The sequence below is a fragment of the Phyllopteryx taeniolatus genome, chromosome 18 (assembly GCF_024500385.1).
Source record: "Phyllopteryx taeniolatus isolate TA_2022b chromosome 18, UOR_Ptae_1.2, whole genome shotgun sequence".
Lineage (NCBI taxonomy): Eukaryota > Metazoa > Chordata > Actinopteri > Syngnathiformes > Syngnathidae > Phyllopteryx > Phyllopteryx taeniolatus.
In genome coordinates this window covers 9,495,548-9,515,298 of record NC_084519.1, presented here as the reverse complement: position 1 = coordinate 9,515,298, position 19,751 = coordinate 9,495,548, and the positions used below count along the sequence as shown (strand labels likewise).

At 40.0% G+C, this 19,751-nt stretch overlaps 1 protein-coding gene across 2 annotated transcripts in view; it reads right to left on the bottom strand.

The window, feature by feature from the left end:
- The window catches only part of sgk1 (serum/glucocorticoid regulated kinase 1), a 36,018-nt gene extending 19,330 nt beyond the window's left edge, over positions 1-16,688 (bottom strand). Inside the window, exons 1-3 of one of the 2 annotated variants that reach the window (XM_061754890.1) lie at positions 16,527-16,688; positions 14,069-14,296; positions 3,453-3,656 (exon numbers count right to left, since the gene is read on the bottom strand). In XM_061754890.1, the coding sequence (XP_061610874.1) occupies positions 3,453-3,656; positions 14,069-14,296; positions 16,527-16,619 (525 nt within the window). In that variant the 5' untranslated portion in view covers positions 16,620-16,688. Of the gene's footprint in view, positions 1-595; positions 674-3,452; positions 3,657-14,068; positions 14,297-16,526 lie in introns of those variants that run through there. The other variant, XM_061754891.1, reaches the window with a different exon arrangement.
- Positions 16,689-19,751: the final 3,063 nt, after the last annotated feature.

The window sequence follows — 19,751 nt, the reverse complement described above, 5'->3', positions numbered from 1 at the left end:
TGTGTTTAAAACAGTTATGTAATGTATGTAAGAATGAACTTAAATTGAGGTCGATAGAATTCCACTCTAGCCGCAATGTGCGGCACAAAGTTGACAAGCCAAAATTGGTGAAGTAGATTTTGCGTTATCCTTCCTATGAACAAACAAACTAACGAATAAGTTTAACACATTCAAGAACAAAAAAAGAATTAACCAAATATCTCACTAACTAACAAACAAACAAATGAATGCAATAACGAACAAATGAATGTGTAAGCAAACATTGAAATGAACAAAATAACTAACATACTAACCACATTTCTAACTAACAAACAAATGAACAAAATAACGAGTAGACAAAGTAACTGACAAACGTATGAATGAACATATAAACATTCAAATTAACAAAATAACTAACTTACCAACCAATGAACAAAACAACCAACCTAACTAACTAACTAACTAAATAAAGTGTGTAAAATTGAGCTTGATAACATTCCTCTCCAGTCCTGCAGGTGGCAATGGTGTGCACAATGAACCTCAATATATCGGTAAAAACCTGCGATATAGACCATAGGAAAAAAAAAACTACAAATAAATAAATAAAGACTTTTACCCCATCCACGTGCTCTAAACATAAAATCACTGTTGTTCTCCCCAAAAAATGCTGGCTTTTCATCAAAACGTAAGGATTCCTATGAAGCCCTTGCTATGTCCCTCCACAAAGTTTAGTGGAAATACTTCAGGTCGTTTCTTTTGTGTCATCCTACACTTGCAAAACAAATAAACGCACTGTTATCAAAACATTACCTTCCTTCTTGTACTTGCGAGAGGTTAAAAAAAAAAAAAAAAAAAAAAAAAAAGTAGGCTAGTGGGTTTCACGTGCGGCGTAGCTCGATGAGTTCTTGGCTCCTGACCACATGGAGGCCCCTTTAAAAAAAAAAAAAAAAAAAAAAAGAAAGAAAAAGAAAACACAGCACCCTAAATCAGCACTCGGCAAAAGACACCCACACAGCTTCCTGCCCCACTTTCTTGTTAGCTCATGAGCCTTAATAAAGCTGTGTTGCTGAGGCAACGATGCCTTAAATCACTTGCAAGAGACCCCCCCAATCCCCCCCGAATGGCGCCATGTAATGTGACGAGCACGACATCTGTTTCTGTGAACGTTTCATTGGCACTTCCCTTAATCCCTCACATGCAGGGAAGGTGAGTCATCACAACGACATACTGACAACTTCACCTTCACCTTCTTCATGTTTAATGTATTTGATCCGTCAGAAATGAAACGGAGTTAGTTTTGCGAGAATAATATCATTATATTACAAGAATTAAGTCCATTATTATTATGAGAAAACCGTCCTAATGTTGCAAGAATAAAGCTGAAATATTAGGAGAAAAAGTCATAATGTTACAAGAATAATGTTGGAATATTGTTATGAGAATAATATCATAATATTACAAAAATCCAGTTGGAATATTATGGCAACAAAGTCATAACGTTACAAGAACAAAAAGTGTGAATATTACAAGAAAGGTCATGCTGTCACGAGGAGAACGAAGTGTCGTTTCTGCTCGCTTTCCGATCACAACACTGGCCGCTCTCCCGTGGAGGAAGACAAGCCGAGACACGCTTCCCTTTTTGTTGACACCGTCGAAGGCCGTGTCGTCAGCGCGCGTTCTCAACGTTTCGTCTGCATGTGACGTGCATCTTAGCATGTGAAACTTTGCACAATTGTATGCTTGCACTAATTGTCAGAACCGTTTGCAAAAGGTCCGTTGGTTGTCTCCCAGACCTAAAGATAGCCACTTCCTACATATGTTGTCATTAAGATCCATCCATCCATCCATCCATCTTCTACTGCTTATCCGAGATAAGATCATTAAGATGCACTGAGAAATAAAAAAAAAACAATAATTTTACTCCTGAATGTGGTCCACTATGGAAAATGCTTTTTGCAGTCAGAACGCTTTATTAATGCCCGTAGCAGGTTTGAGGTTACCTGCAGGAATGTATGAGAACCCAATAATAAACTGTGAACAAAAAAAGAAATGAAATGTCAGCGTGAAAAAAATTCATACTGTTCCAAGTTTTATGTCATAAGGAAAAAGTCTTAATATTAGAAGTTTGAGAAAATAGATTCAAAAATGGATTAGAAGATAAGTGACATTACAATTAGAATTTGTTTATGTCACAAGGACAAAGTCTAAATATTAGAAGAATATTAAGGATAAAATTCATCATGCTGTGAAAATAAAGTTGGAATATTACAAGAAAAAGCAGAAATGTGACAAGGACGTCATTAAAATAATATGAGAAGAAAGTCATATTATTATGAGGAATAAATGTGACTGGTACACGAAAAAAAAGTAAATTAAGGGGAGTAAATTGAGAATATTATGAGAACAAAGCCATAGTTTATTATGAAACTAAAGTTGTAACAAAATGGACCCCCACAATTCGCGAGGGCCCAACTGTGAATAGTGAAACTATGTGAATAATTGACACCCATTATAAAAAGAAATTGGGAATAAGCAAGAAAACACCCCCAATGAGCTTTTTCCGCAAAAAACATAAAAAACAAATATTTATGTTTATTTAAAAGCATCTCAATTAGGTGATGCCAGCAGTTTGCTCATCTTCCTGGGGTCTACATATGTATGATCAACAATACAAACGATTAACTGCTACAACACATTATACATTAATGAAGTAGTTACACAATTCATGGATTCAGTACTTACACAAAATACACGCTGTAAAAACAAAAACTGTATTTTGCACACTGATTGAGGAGTATCTGCAACATTTGCACAATCAACATTGTCCCAGATTATCGCACTACTCGCTTGACGTCTCGGCGCCCTTTGCACAATGGTCATTGCACCGGACTATTGCAATGTTAGTCTTTCGAACTGCGCTAAGTGCTAGAGGACTCTGCATCTTTTTGCACAATTGTCAAAAAAATAAATGTCCCGGCATTACCAAATAACTATTAACCCTTTATTGCTCAGTGACTGTTTTTTTTTGTCAATGTCTTTATGTCTCAAAAGTGTTCTCTGTCAATTGACTGTCTGTTGTTATACTAGAGCGGCTCCAACTACCGGCGACAAATTCCTTGTGTGTTTTTTTGGAAAATAAAGATGATTCTGATTCTGAAAAGAGTATCAAATGAAAATTAATAAAACTAAGTGAAGAAATTGTTATGAGAAAAAAGGTTTTATATTACAAGAATAAACCAGAATATTACAAATGAAATTCATTACGCTATGAGAATAAAGTCAGAATATTACAATTAAAAAAATAATAATGTGACAAGCATAATGTTAAAATATTACGAGAAAATGACAATTACATTTTTATTCTCATAACATAAAAAATAAATAAATCGATTTTTGTAAAATTCCGACTTTTGGTCTCATATCACGACATTGTTTTCGGGTGTCGTAAAGCGCTAAGGCAGCGAAGTACTGGCCTGCGTGCGCTGGCGCGGCTGCCACGCGTCGTCCGGGGCGTAGCCCACGTAGGGCCCGCTGCACACGGCGCACTCCAGCACGACGGGGCCGGCCGGGAAGGCGGGCGGCCCCCGACGCCGGCAGCAGCCCGGGTGTGCGTCCTCGGCCGGGTCGCCGTCGTTGGCCTTGCTGTGGGGGCGCGACAGCATCTTCCACTTCCTCACCTGCAAGACGATAGCCACGTTGATTTTCAGCCATTTCCTGGATTTTTCAAACAATTTCTACTGTGACTTCACACGGCTAATTGAGCCACTGACAACTAGAGTGGGCTAACTCCATTTTTGTTATTTTGCTGCAGAGTGATTGCAATTTTTATGGCTACATAAAAAAAAAAAATGGCAGGATTTATATCTTGGTGATTTTTTATGGCTGTTTTCACTACAAATGTGGTTTTCCTCAGATTTTTAGTTTTTTTCCAAACATCCGTCAACTCCATCAATATTCATTAAAGATAATGAATAACATTCATTTATTTTATATTCAAATCATCTTTCCCCATTGAAATGATTGAAAATGCCCTAATCCACTCCAGCCCCTCCCCCCAAAAAATCTACAAAATGGAAAATAGCACTCTATAATAATGCTCTTTATGAAAACATAGAGTGATAACATAATTAAATAGAATGTAAATAATTAAAAAGTTTGTGGACCATGATAAATTCATTGTGTTTTTTTTCTGGTGTGTATTAAGAGTGTATGTATTACAGTCATACAGACAAATAAATTAGAGTTTTGCAACTACTGCATTTGATTCATTAAGATGCATTAATATTAGTCTTTTTTTACAGAAGATAAAAAATACATAAGCCTATGAGTATTGTCTGTCTTCATGTGTCGCTGCACCGCTTCTGTTCACACATCTGTTCCTTAAATTGCCACCGCGTAGATGCTATTCATTAGCCTGTCTATGACATTTTGCATTTTGTGTTAGCATTGAGCTAGCGCTAGGCAATGCGGATTGGTTTTAAATTCACAAGATGTATTTCTCTTAGTTTTAGTGTTAGTTTGACTGTAAACCTCAACTGGGAGCGGCATTAAACAGTTTGAAGCCTCTTTTTCAAATACTGTACATTTTATTTTCTGTGAGCTAGCCCGCCGTAGTTTTCAGTGGCTCAGTTAACATAATAAATGCCCCTTACACTTAATTTCTCCACCTATGACTTGGTAGCTAGGCTGGGTGAAGACCCATGACTGATCTGATGCATTGCTCATTGGTCTTGAATGCTTACAAGAAGTCTTTCCATTCAAATGTAATCTAGGTTAAAGTACAAACTACATGATAAAGCTGGGGAACCCTGTTTTTTTTTTTTTAATATTGTTTTAGGCAGAATGTAACCAAATATTTCCTTAGCTAACCGCTGTTGGTGTACTGTGGATGACATGCAGTTGTTTTCCAATTTCCTAGAGTGGAGAAAAATGGTAGTAGTCAAACCCCTGAAGGATAATATACAGTAGCCAACTGTACTACTTTAAAAAAAATGTACATAACAACATTCCAATGTGTGACGAAGTGTTTAAAGAATTCCTGTGAGGCCAGCTGGGAAAGTTGTACAGCTGGAGGCAGACAGCAACATCATCACTCTTGCAGTCAAAATTAATAAATAAATATATAACACCTATTAGCATTCCACGGGAGGCAGCCAATGACTCACTTAAGACCCTTCCTCTACACAAGGGGTGTCTTGACGTTTTCCTCCGAGGGCCGCATACAGAAAAATCGAAGGATAGAAGTTGTAACTCTGTCCCTGGGTAATGAATTCAGAGATTTGTTTTTCAATACATTCTACATGTTTGAAGATAATTGCTGAAAATGTCCAAAGACTGAGATCTAGGTTGCAGCTTCCCAGGCTGTGTCAAATGTTATTTTTTGGTATTAGATTTTTATTTAACCTTTATTTAGCCAGCAAAACCTCATTGAGATGAAACATTTCTTTGACAAGAGTGTGCCTGCCGCAGAAAAATGGACGACGGGCCGCAAATAGCACCAGGCCGTAGCATGGACACCGCTGCTTTATATACACGACCGCACGCAAGTTCGTGAGCGCGGTCAAGGTGAGGGAAGCGGATCCCAAAGATGGATGCAGTCGTGACTCGGAACGGCCGTTACGTAGGCGACAAATGGCGTCCTTGGCAGGTTCAGCGGCTGTGCTGCGCTTTTAACGAGCGTTATCAAGGCCGCTATCAGCAGGCTCGCTACACTAACACTGCTCCTGGAAATCATATACTGTACAGTGGTACTTTGACTTACAAGTGCCCCGGCTTCCGAGTTTTTTTTTCAAGTTACAAGCTGGCGCTTGGTTGATTTTTTTTTTTTCTTCCCCCTTTCTCTGTTGTGACACAAGATTTGGCCAAAGGAATGAGCTCATAGTCATGACACCATTATTAAAAACAATAAGTTTAACCAAATATGGTCAGTTCCTTGACATGATTCAAGATCAGCACATCCCAGATTGACCAATAAGAGAAAGCGAATCGTCCTATATTTTGCTATAAAAGCATGTTCACACTTGCAAACTTGTTTTGCTGCTTTGTGGAATAAAGTCTCCATGATCAACCTTGCTCAGACTCCAGCCTCTTCCTCTTGTTTTTTTTTTTTTTTTTGCCTCGATAAACTTTGATTGCTTCTTGATTCAAAGGACTCCAAACCAAATTTTTACTCAAGATTCAAAGTTTGAATTGAGGTGTTGGATGCTGAGGATGGGAGCCCACTTCATCTGGGGACCCTTCTAGAATTAGTAAAACATCACGAGAAATGTTACAACAGGCAACGTTGCCACTGAGCAAGTTGTGCAAAAAGTACTCAAACACCGAACGTTAGACAGTCAAAAGTTTACAGAAGGTCAAATTAAGTTCACCTGCAAAGACGATGTTGCATTTTAGTTTCTTACTGAAATTTGACCCAAAAATCCAAATCATTTTGTGAGGACCGTATGTGCAGAATGTGAAGCGCTGCTCTCTGTTGCACTGACACGCACGCCGCTTCTATCAAGCACATCTCTGCTCCTTTGGTGTTTTACGGCCTCAGGCAGAACATGTTTTCCACTAGAGAGAGTGGTGCATGGCAAGGATGAGATACCCTGTGCGTGTGGGTGTGCAGGATAAGACATGCAGCATAAACAGAACACACACACATGAAGGCCTTCCCCTTCCTCTTGACCCTTTAACGAGCTTTATGAGCAATGACCCCCTTAAAGACACCGCGGTTACATAATGTCTTTTACATCAGCTGCATTCTTTGTTGTGGGAAAGTTTTCTGATAACATTGACATCGTGACGAAGAAGAACCGATGGTAAAGAAGACAACAGATGGGAATGCATTACAAGTAACATGAATCCAAAAATAGCTTTAAAAGTCACCTTATTCAAAATAAAAAGATGCATGAATCTAAATTATACAGATATTTCATTACATTTTGTTATTACACATTTCTATTATTATTTTTATGAATTTGTATTTCTTTAAAAAAAAAAAAGGCTGAACATTTTGGCATACTATATCAGTTTCAAAGTATTTAAAAAAACAGATTAACTTATAAATGATACTATAAATAAAGTTGTAGAAATGTAATTGTTATGCAGTTTGTGTGTTTGAGACATGCCCACCATTTGTGGTGATTTTGTAAAAGTTGAAACCCTTAAAAACTCCACATTCGAACAGCATCAAATCTGCCTTTTTTTCTCTAGGATATTTTTCAACTTTTTCAAACAATTTTATCTTATTCAGAATAATGACAGACTGTATAGACTGTGTCATTTGAATTTTCTTCACCGATTGGCTGTCAGAAATCAAATCTCAGCTCGACTTCCTTATAGTGAGTGCTCAATTTTGACTTTGTACCAAACGTTTCCTTACGCGCAAAAATCGAGAAATGTTCAAATGAACGGAGAGGTACAAATAAGCTTGCAAGGTGGTGGACGAGTTTTGTTGAGAACCTGAAAAATGAGAATGTGTGAAGCAGCGCGAGGCCGAGATGCGGTCTGTTGTTATTGTTGGACGAGGAACACGACTAATGGGCACCGCCGGACCACGAAGGACACTAAGTTGATTTTGTTTTAACATGTTTGAAATCACGCTACACGCCATTAGCGTGTCCGCTGTGGTTCACTTCTGCCCGTTTTTCTTTCCCCGGACCCTCCAAACGGGTCGTCTTCTTCTCCCTTTGTTCAAGGGAGGATAAACAGAGGATGGATCTACATGACACAGATCCCATTTACCCTCTGCGGGGAGGCCTTGGCGGGATGTCTCACTTGCTCTCGTGTCGTCATAGCAACCCAGTTGAGTGCAGAGTTGGCAAGAGTACTCACACTCTGTACAGTACTTTACGATCCTGTAGAATGAATTCAGAGATTTGTCCCTGCTTATTTGTGTGCTGAAAACATGTGCAAAGACTGAGAATTATTTAGTACTCAATTGTGGCGAGATAGTGTGCCCACTTTAGAGCGCCTCATTGTCAGCCGTGTGTGTGCACGTGACACAGAGAACGATGGAAACACGAGAAAGGGGGGACATTTTATTTTATTTTTTAAAAGTCCGACGTGACATCTAGCGTGCGCACTGCTTTAGAGCGCCTCATTGTTGGCCGTGAGTGCACGCACTGCACGGAGAGAAATACGGAAGAGCGAGAAAGGGGAAAAAGTCTTTAAACAATACGACGTGACAGCCAGCGTGTGGAAAGGGCCTTCATGCAGGTGTGGTCGCTTTAGAGCGCCTCATTGTCACGGCATGGAAAAGCTCTGTGATGACCCCGCGGGATATATTTATACCATAAATGTGTATAAGTTTTATGGGATAGTGGTAACAGTGTTCATCTGGGACCTGGAACCAGTCCAGAGAACTGTCTGTGTTTCCACCACATTTGCACCGGTTCCTGCAGAAACAGTAAAAGCCTCATGAAGTCATGCACAGTATTTGTGTGATGGTGTTTACGGAGGAGTTTGAAACAGTTCCCAGAAGTGTCCGCGTTTCCACCACATTTGCACACTTTCCTGCGGAAACATGCACCTGTTGGTCTTTGAATGGTCATGGGGGAAATCCCGAAACGGTAAAAGTCCAAGTCATGTATACTTGAATTTTTCTTTTATGTGAGAGTGGGGACGGCGTTCATGGGGGAGTTTGAAAGAGTCCGGAGAGCTGTCTGTGTTGCCGTCACATTAGGACAGGTTTCCGCAGAAACATGCTCCTGTATGTGTTTTCAAATGTAGGGAGTAAAAATCAAAAGTTGTCAGTAAAATAAATACCTGAGTAAAGCAGAGATACCTGAAAATCTACTTAAGTCCAGTAACAAAGTATTTGTACTTGGTTGCGGGGTCTTCCAGGCCCCTGCCGGTTGTTTGTCTTGCACTGGAGATGGGAGCGAAAGATTAGCTGTGTTCTCTGGACAGATTAAAACAAGACTAATCCACAAAATTCCCTCACAATGACCCTGGGAAGGGAGGCGAAGACTTCGGATTACTCAAATATCGTGACATAAGAAGATGACATCTTTGTTTTTATGACCTCTTTCGCACAGGAAAATTGCTGCATACAAGCCGTGACCATATATCAGGCAATGGTATTGTCCTATCCATGTTCAATTTGGGGGATTCATTAAATTCATCTTTTTAAAATTCATATATCTTTTATGAAATTATATCAAATATATATTTTGCCACTTTAATTACTGTGTTTCTAAATTAAGATAATATTTATGTGGCATAAATACAAAATATAGTTTCCAATATTCAAATAAAATAAAACAAAATATGGTTGTGGATTTGTACCAAATTAAAAAAAACAAAAAACTCTAATCCATCATTAAATGTGGCTCTTTCTGTTAAGTAAGATCATTTTTGGATACATTAAATCATACAACAATAATTTGGATTTACACCAGACTTAAAATAAAAAGAAATATGGGTGTGGATTTGTGCCCAAATAAAAAAAACATTTTAAAAAAACAATTCATCATTAAATTTGACTATTTATGTTTAGCTGATATTTAGATACGATAAATAAATATTTTTGATTTAGTAATTTTAAATAAAATACATTAAAATAACATATGCGTGTGGATTTGTGCCAAAATAAAAAAAACAGAAAAAAACAATCCAACATTAAATTCAGCTTTTTATTTTTGTTAATTAATCTGATTAAAAATATATAGAATAAAATAATTACAATAAGGACATGAAAAAATAGACAAATGTAATGATAAAATAAAATAAATAACTAAATATAATAAAACGTAATCATTTGCTTGGAGAGAAAAAAAATGTCTATCATTCACAAGTCATGGTGAAATAATTGTGACTTTCTTTCCAAACATGATTTTCCATCCATCCATTGTCAACACCGTTTATCCTGGTTAGGGTCGCGGGGTGCTGGAGCCTATCCCAGCTGACTTCGGGCGAAAGGCAGACTACACCCTGAACTGGTCGCCAGTCAGTCGCAGGGCACATCTAGACACGGACAACCATTCGGACCATCACTGAGTGGAACTGATCCCACGCTGCCCGCACCAAAGTCAGGCGAGTGTACCACTACACCATCAGTGACTCCAAACATGATTGATAAAATAAAAATGGTTACCAAAATTGCCCCAAAAAATTTTGAACCATTAAAAATCTTTGTTCACAATCAAAACCGTAACCAGGAAAAAAAAAAAAAAATGTAGAATTTGCAATGTTACCTGAATTGAATGCTGTAAAACGTTTGCTGTGCAATCTGTTGAACAAGTGAGCTTTGGTCAGTGACTGAACAGGAAAAGGGGTCGCAAGGTTCACTGGCTCATCAGTTCAGTGTGCTTACAATATATTGCATGTCATTCAACACAACAGCCTTGCATTTCATTTATGAAGCATAATCATACTCTGATCATTAACTGAGATCTGCAAAAAAAGTTGGACTTTCCATGCAGCTGTAGCTGCACATATCACTGCAGTGTCACAGGAAAAACAAAACAAAAAGGCCACGGCTCTCGTGTGTGTGAAAAGCGACTCATTAACTCGTCTATGGGAATGTGCCACCGCCGTGATTACATCACCGGGGAGGGCAAAGTTCAAAGTGGCTGTCAGATGTCACGAGTCGCCAGGGTACAAGCGAGGAAGCGGGACGGCGCAGCTTTAAATGGAATCGCTTGACCGTCCGAGTCTCGACTCAGCGAGGCGGGAACGAGGACGGTGGATTTGTCATCAGTTGTCACGCTAGGAATTCCATCAGCACTCAATAAAGAGGCGGAAAGGCATGAAAGCTCACTTTAAAAAATAAATAAATAAATTAAAAAAAATCATTTTTCAAATTCTAATCAGTTTCCTTCTCAAGTGGTGCATTGCTGCCATTGAGCAAGGCATGCGTGCATAAACGCGTGTGTGCGCGTTGACCTGCTGCTCCAATAAAAGTGTCCGCTCAGCTCTTCTCATTTCTCTTCATCACTGCTGCTCCTCCTCCATCCCGTTCTTCCTCTCCATGCTTGCCCCCTTTCCTGTTTTATACCCTTCATTCGGCATCACTGTTTACTCCATCACCTTATAATCTTTTTTCCAATTTCTTCAGTCAATCCACTTTCAGCGCCCCCCCCTGCGTTGGTGTCATAAAGGCAGCATGCTGGTTTTCATGGTGTAATAAAAAGTGAGTCACGGCTCCATTTAGACTCGCCTCTGACAGGCTCATCAGGCCAAGCATGGGCCAAGGTCAGCGACCCGCTGACAGCATTTTTAATGGGACCGACACGTGGCGCTGGAGGCTTTTATGTGCAACTTCCTTGACGTAACGTTTGAAAACGCTGTGTCCTTCCGCAGGGCGGTGTGTTGAACATTGGCTACACCTACACTTTCTGAGAACATGCGAAAAGAAAGCTGCAAGCGCAATCAAGGTAGAATGGCAAATAAGTCAAGCGCTGACCTCCGCCGTGGCTGCTCGGACATCATCACAGATGCCCACCTTCCGGAGATACATGAGGTCCCAATCCCAAAAACAAGAGTAAATATATATGGTTCATGTTCAATTAGTCCCGTGACCAAGCTTGCAACTCAATTTATTTGTATGTCAAATCCATTTTCCCCACTGAAATGAACTGAAATGCCTTTAACCTGAGGAGGAAGAAAGAAGTAAAATGGATGGCCAAATGAATGAAAATATGGGTGAGAGGAAAGAAGGGAGGTAGGAAGGACAGAAGGCATGATGGATGGAAAAGGGCTGAATGGATGGATGAGGAAAGGAAGGAATTAAGGATGCATGGATAAGAGGATGAAAGAATTGAAGGAGAGAAAGAAGGATGGGTTGCTGCATGGATGGAAAAAAGGATGCAAGAAAGAAAGGTTGGATGAAGGAAGGAGACAAGGACAGAAGGAAGAAAGGACTGATGGAATGGAAGGATTAGGAAATATCAGGAAAATAAGAGAGCGAAAGAAAGAAATGGAAAATGGGCAACAGTTGGTTTGATTAAAATACGCAAGAAGTGACTCCAGTCTGTCTGCTTAACAGCGAAAGGTGGCGGCGTGATTCATTGATTTTTTTTCAGTTCATTTTTTTCCACAACAGAAATAAGGTAGATTATGAGTGTGTGCGTGTGTGTGTGTGCATGTGAGTGTGTCATCGTCTACCTGAGTGCGTGTTGGCACAGGGTGGCCAGCCCTGATATAACGCAGCAATGGAATGTTTGATAATATTTTGCATGTTCTCACAAGTGCATTTTTAGTCAATCATTTGACGAAAATAAACACACACACGACGTACAGTCCAAAATAAATTCAGAATGAGTCTTTCTTACAGTATTTATATGAAGCTAAACAACAACAACAACATCTTACTTTGTTTCTTTCACATGCATAGGAATGTCTTTGTGTATGTTTACTTAGTAATGAAGCCTAATTGTCAGAGTGAGGGCGCTGAGGGAAATGAATGCTGTTATGCAAGATTCATTTCCTCCATTTAAATGAAGATGAAAGAGTGAAGAAGAGGGCTTTTATTTCAAGGCTGCACGTCTTCTACTGGGTCGGATTTACCGGGTCTACCTAATTAAGTGTCTAATGGATGTAAATGACAATACAATAGAATAAATAAAGTCGTAATTTCAGGAGGATAAACATAACATTACGAGAATAAAATAGACATCTTACTGCGTTTCGCATTATATCGTCACTTTCAGGCGGAAACCTCGTTATGTCCCAATAAGGTCAATTTCATATTTGTTTTCCCACAAATAAATATATATATTTTTTTGGTCCATCTTCACGTCACCTGTTATTTTCACACATTATTAACCAAGTTAAAGTGTGTAAAATAGCTTAAATCTATTAACACTCTTGAATGTTCAATTGTCTGAGAAGTGTTGTAAAACTCTGCCTCTTCCCTAACTCTGCGGGAGCCGTGTGGCATTATGTCGCCTCAAGATTGAACGTCTGGATGTTTTTTTTAGACCACAACGAGTGAAAATAGGTTAGCTTCATTTGATTAAGGCTGTTTTGTTAAAGTAGGTTGATTGAATACTCTATATTGGCCGTAAATGTGAATGTGAGCGCAAAGGGTTGTTTGTTTCTATGTGCCCTGCGATTGGTTGGTGACTGGTTCAGGGTGTACCCCGCCTCCCGCCCGAAGATAGTTGGGATAGGCTCCAGGAGCCCGCAACCCTAGTTAGGATAAGCGGTAAAGAAAATGGATGGATGGATGGATTGATGAATGGATGTTTTGTTGTTGGCTGTAATTCTTCAGTGCAGAAGGAAGCGGTCAGCCACGAAGGTTAAAACTATTTTAATCAATGACAGCACAATAAAATAGCATTTTTTCAGTGTATTAAACTAGCGATTGAACATGGTTTTGGGGTGGTGTTGTGCTGATGTTGGTGCACAATGGTATATGATAGCAATATAAGGTATAATATCAACTTGAACGATGTGGTGTTTGGTCACCTAACCAAGATGGCATTTTTTTTATTTCCTGAAAAGTCGTCATTTTGGAGATGTAAGGATTCCGCCTGACTGACAATAATTACAATAACATCTGTGCTAGGCACGGTGGCCGACTGGTTAGAGCGTCAGCCTCACAGTTCTGAGGTGCGGGGTTCAATCCCCGTCCCCGCCTGTGTGGAGTTTGCATGTTCTCCCCGTGCCTGCGTGGGTTTTCTCCGGGCACTCCGGTTTCCTCCCACATCCCAAAAACATGCATTAATTGGAGACTCTAAATTGCCCGTAGGCATGACTGTGAGTGCGAATGGTTGTTTGTTTCGATGTGCCCTGCGATTGGCTGGCAACCAGTTCAGGGTGTACCCCGCCTCCTGCCCGATGACAGCTGGGATAGGCTCCAGCATGCCCGCGACCCTAGTGAGGAGAAGCGGCTCAGAAAATGGATGGATGGACATCTGTGCTAATTTACATTAGCCCATCTAATGGCGTTTCGATTATAAATTAGCATTCAGCTAGCAATCTTCCCTCAGATTAAATTATATGGTCTTCTCGTTTGTTTTATGCGTCCGTTTTACAGTAAATGGGAGAAAAAAAATCTCTCTCTCGAAATCACAGTTTTTCAGGATAAAACCTAACTTTATTCCTGTCATGTCGGAACTTTAACTTTCATCATTTTCTCGTGTGTTCATGTCCTCACCTTACAGCCTTTGCTCTTGTCGCAACTTTCCGATGGCTGAGAGGACGGCTCGGGATGGGAGCGGTGGGCCGGGCCGGCGTAGTGGCAGCAGCCGTACAGGGAGCAGGACGAGGCGTAGTGAGGGTACCACAGCTCCTCAGCCAGGTGGCACTTGGCGCACGGGTACAGCAGACATTTGCCCTGCGCCTTCTCCACGCTCACTTTGGGATTCCGCATCCATCGCCGCACCTTGGTGGAAAAACACAAGACGTGTGTTGATAGGTTGGAAAATGTAACGACTTTTCGAGAATTAACTGGAAATAATGAGAGAATATCGTAGCAAATTCGTGAAAAATTAAGCGAACATTCTGAAAAAGGAAAATTTGTAATAAAAGAATATAACGGTAATTTTAGGATGGGGAAATGGTAACGTTACAAGAATTGACTAAAAGTTGAGAGAAAAATGTAAATATAATAATTAGAAAACAATAATAATGTATTATTTTTATAAAGGGAAAAAAATAAAATAAAGCCAAATGTTAATAAAACAAATGTGTAATAACATGAATAAATTCAAAATATAAATACAAATTTAATTACACCAAAATAAGTTGCACTTTTATGACAAACATAACAGGAAAAATGTTTTAATAACAGCATTTGTAATAAGACAAGAAGACATTTATTTATATAGCGCATTTCACACACAAGGTAACTCAATGTGCTTTACATGATTAAAAGCATTTTTAAAACAAAGAAAAAAACAGCTTATAAACATTTAAAACAAAGAGAAAAATAAAAGTACAATTAAAACAGTGTACAGTGCAAGAAATTATCATCATTTATTATATCGTTATCATCATTTAAAAGTGAAAATGCTCTAAAAAGCATGAGAAAAAAAGAAGAGTTTTTAACCTGGACTTAAAAACATTCCCACTTGGGCTGACGTCACTTCTGATGTCAACTTATTCCATTGGTGTGCTGCATAATAGCTAAATGCTGCTTCACCATGTTTGCTTGGGACCGAAATGTACCGCAAGCGTGGAAACTGTCCCCCGTAACAGCAGCAACATGAGCACATGGACGCAACTCATCCATCCGTTTGTTCGCTTGAATGGAACTCACGTCCTCCACCCATTTCTTTTGTTCTTTGTCATCATGAGACCGAAATGTGATTTCCCACAATCATGGAACTACTCGTGACAGTAATTACAGTATTACACTACTGTAATATTTGTCCCTCACAATAACAGCATTACGGTCATGCTGATGCTACAATGACTTGTGTTGAGGGGACATTTTAATGTGCATGACAAACAGTCAAATACAGCTGCTGTAGACCACAGCTCACACCCAGATGCTCACACAATGACCAACTGGCCATGTTCCTGATGTCACTCACCAGGCCACACCCCTTAAAGGTGCACACACATAACATTAGTGTTGTTGTCACTAAATGCGGCTTTTTGTATTTGTTTTTACTTTGTTGGTGTTTCCATATTATTAATACGAGTGTATATGTAATCACCTACTTTAGGGTTCTATAATACACATGGACATGCCAGGACACCTCACAGCGTATCCTTTATGCTAATCCCGTTGCAACTGAAAGGATGTGTTGACATCCAAGGGACTGAAAGGTGGCGTCAGATTAGACGCACCACTTCAGGTGCTTTGTCGGTGGGTTATATTTTAAGATTAAAGCAATGGAGGTAATCTTAGAGTAACAGCTTCAAAGTCTTGTAATAAGGAGAATAGCATCTCTACTGTTGCCACAGCGACCCTAGATCACATATTTTGGTTTTCTATTATACAGGTGGATCAGCCAGGACACATCACAGTGTATCCTACTTTGGGTGCAGCAGAGATAGCATAGGTAATAATGGTACCTTAAATAAACAGCTTCAAAGTCTTGTAATAAGGAGAAAAGCAGCTCTAATGTCGTGACAGCAACTCTTGATCACCTACTTTGATGTTCTAACATATGCTTGGACCAGCCAGGACACCTCAAAGCGTAGCCTTATGCTGACAAGCAGGCAATGGGGTTTTTATTTTTGCTTCCATCTATATTGTATTTTATACAAACATACAGTAATAATATAATTAAATAGAATGTAAGGAATGAAACCATTTTTGCCATGTTTTTTTCTTTTTGCTTCAATTCTATGAACATTGTGCTGCCCCTTCATTTTATTTATTGATTTTTTGCTTACATATGTATCACGCTGCGCCAAAAAACAGCCGAGTCGATCCAAAAGTGGGGAACCGGTTCCAGGGATGATGTCATTGTTAATGTGTGTGTGTGTGTGTGTGTGTGTTTTGTGTGTTTATTTCACCAAGAAACACTTGTGGTGTGCAGTAAAAACACAGATGGGACGAGAGGGCTGAGAGGGGGGGAATCTTGCGCCTGATTAGCTCCGCTTGGCTTCGACAGTGACATCATCTTTGTGGTGTGTGTGTGTGTGTCATCCCAACTCACCTTCCTCTTGACAAACTGAAAGGCAGAGCACTTCTTGAAGGAAAACGTCGCCTTCTCTCCTCCTTCTCCTCGTCCTATGTTCACCAGCTTCATGGCCGACACTGGCGCTCCGCTTGCCTCCGTAGATCCCAGGGTGACGGACGGGGGATGGGGGTACCGAGGGGGGACACTGTTGGGAAGCAAAAGAAAAGGTGGAGGTGTGTTAGAATTGGCTAAGGCATCAGGGAATGTCGGGAGGCAGGATGGTTTTGCGAAAGAGAAAGGATGCGAGGAGGAGATGAAGGACCAAAAAGCGAGAGAGTGAGGGGGAGAGAGAGCGAGGGAGGCGGGACGCTATAGCACAATAGAGTTGGAGGGCACTTGAATGCATCGCCGTTCCCTGCGAGATGGGTGCGAAGTTTATGCCGAATGGTGTGAGTCGACAAAACAGCTCAGGACCACCATAATGATAGCGGGTTTTCAAAACGTAAAGCGCAGTATGCAATAATTGTGGTTCACAAACTTCTTACAGTACAGCCAAGTATATTTATGATTATTGTAAGCCACTGTAACAATATGCACATTTTCACTGTCAGCACGTTCACTGGCAGCCGTTCTCAAAGCAGAGTTCCCCATATTGCCTGCCGTGTCCCCCAGGGCTCAATTTTAGGTACACTTCTTTTTAATCTCTACATGCTGCCACTCAGTGACGTGACCAGTAGTCGTTTTAATGCAACATACTTTTAACTTTTTCTCTTGAGTATTTTAGTAAAGATGAAATGCTACTTTGTCACACTGAGCTACATTCTGCTCGCTAATTGTATTTTTATCTACAGCTCTCCATTTTTTTATTAGTTAGAAATGGTCATGCTCTGTCATCTGTGCCTGCCTAAAATTTGAGCATTTCATCTTACAAGAAATCCATTGAGAACTTGAGAAACATACAAGAGGCTCTCTCAATCTGCTTTTGCAAAATGTAATGCTCCGTAGAATAAAACCAGAAGGTCGAGCACAGCATGTGAATGCAAATTGCAGTTCCTTCAACCCACTCAGATCCGTTGGAGTTCTGTTTTCCTCACTTTAAAACAGAACTGGGCACATTCAAAAGGAGCAGGGGAAAAAAAAGCAAGCCTCAACGTATGCTCAGCACTGAAGCTAAAAATGTAAGTTCACAGAACGCAAGTTGTTTAAAGCAACAATAGGTAATACTGGTAGGTTTAATTAACACCTTCATAATCAACTGCATGCTTGTAATAATGACAATAGCATCTCCACTGTTGCCAAAGCGACCCTAGATTACGTAATCGAGTACTGTGGAGCAGCCACGACACCTCTCAGCATTCAAGAGGTTTTGTTAGCAACCAAATGTGGTCTCAGATTAACTTTACCACTTCAAGTGTGTTTCAATGGTGGGAGTCATTTAAAGCAAAGATACGTAGTAAATAGGCAAGAAAGCTTCAAGTAACAGCTTTAAAACCATGTTAGCTTGTAATAGCATCTCTGTGGTCATCAGTGACCCGAGGTTGCCTTTGTGTGGACCAGCCAAGACACCTCACAGCATACCTTTACACTAATCCAGCTACAGATGAGAGGGGTTTGTTGGCATCCAATGTACTCTCAGATGTAATTCCGCAAGTACTCAATTGACACCAGGTAATCCTGTTATTTTAAGTAACTGTAATAGCATCTCTGTCATTGCCACAGTGACTCTAGATTGTCCTGTTTCGTGGACTGTAATGCGTGGACCAGCCAGGACACAGTGTCTTTCTTACCTTGATGCAAATCCAGCTGCAGCTGTGTAGATTTGTTTACATCTGAGGGGTTCTTTCTCTGTTACAGGTGCTGCGTGGTGTTCCTAACAGAGTCCAAAAGGAGCTGACGTTCTCCTTGAAGGGTCGGTTTTGCAGTTCGGTATTTGCTGTGGCGAGTGAAGCCAAACAAAGTGTGAGCGCATGATGACGGTGAGCGCGTCCTGCTGCAGTCATGCCACTTTATCAATGGAGGAGCTCCGCAGTGAGCCAGTGATGCCTGTTTCTTTCTTGCTCCTCTCTCTCTTTCTCCTTCTTCTCAGCACCTTGCCCTCCCCCTTTTTCATCCCCCTCACATCCCCCCTCTCTTTGCCTCCGTCCACATTTCTCTCAATGGGGGCTTTAGTGCGTTTATTATAGCCCGGCGTCATCCATCCCGACGGATCCACATATTCACGTCTTGGCGTTTGCCCTTGACTCACAACCTACAGTGCCCGGCCTCAATTTCCCATTAACGTCAAATGTCTGCACTAAAACCCGTCATAAAGCACGATGGCGAAGCTACACCTTCGCCAAGGCCAAACGATCATTATTTGGAGAGGCACCAAATTGTGCACCACACTTCCTGCGTATGCCTGATTTTTGTCAATCAATTACTGCATTTTAATTGCGAAAGTAACATATTAAAAATGAAAACCAATTCCTTCACCTAACAACCACAACAAAAACACAGCTACCTTGGCGAAGGTAATTGTAATACAAGATTGAGCTATTTTGATGGGTACTAGTACTGCAAACTGCACTGAGCTTTTAGTACTCTTAAATTCAGTTAATTTTACATTGATAATATTCATTTAGTATTGCTATATTTATTCGTTATTTTTTTATTATTATTTTTGTATAATTTAATTAATTATTGTAACAATAATTATTATTGACTAATTGTCTCTGGAGGCAACAGGACCGGTTAAAATGGTCTGTGTGTCTTATCTAGTCCCTTGCCCTGTTTTACCCGCTGACATCTGGATTTTGGCCTGTTTTAGTGTCGCTTCTCCTACCATTTACCTTGGCTTAACATTCAGTATGCTGACAATATAAAAAAAAAAAGACACTTTAGCTATTAATTTACATCTGATTGTCATTCATTGAGGGATAGAGACCCGAGCCTGACTGCAAATAGCGATAATCCGTGAAATTATTGATGAAGCCTTATAATTTCCAGGAAAAAAATAAAATAATATGCGGATAAGTGGGGGATTGGATTTTTAAAAAAAACAAATAAGCAGGCCTTTCCGCAAATAACTGGGTAAAGGTGAGTAGGTGAGTTTACGAATGCAGAATCCTAAATATGCTTCTACTACATTAGCAACCATTAGTCACTTATGTAAGATGTGCAAGCTTTATTAGGTTATTATTTTACAGAGGGAGATGGTTATATTTTGTTTGGGAAATACATATGTGTATTTATTTATTTGTGTGTATTCACACCATAATCAAT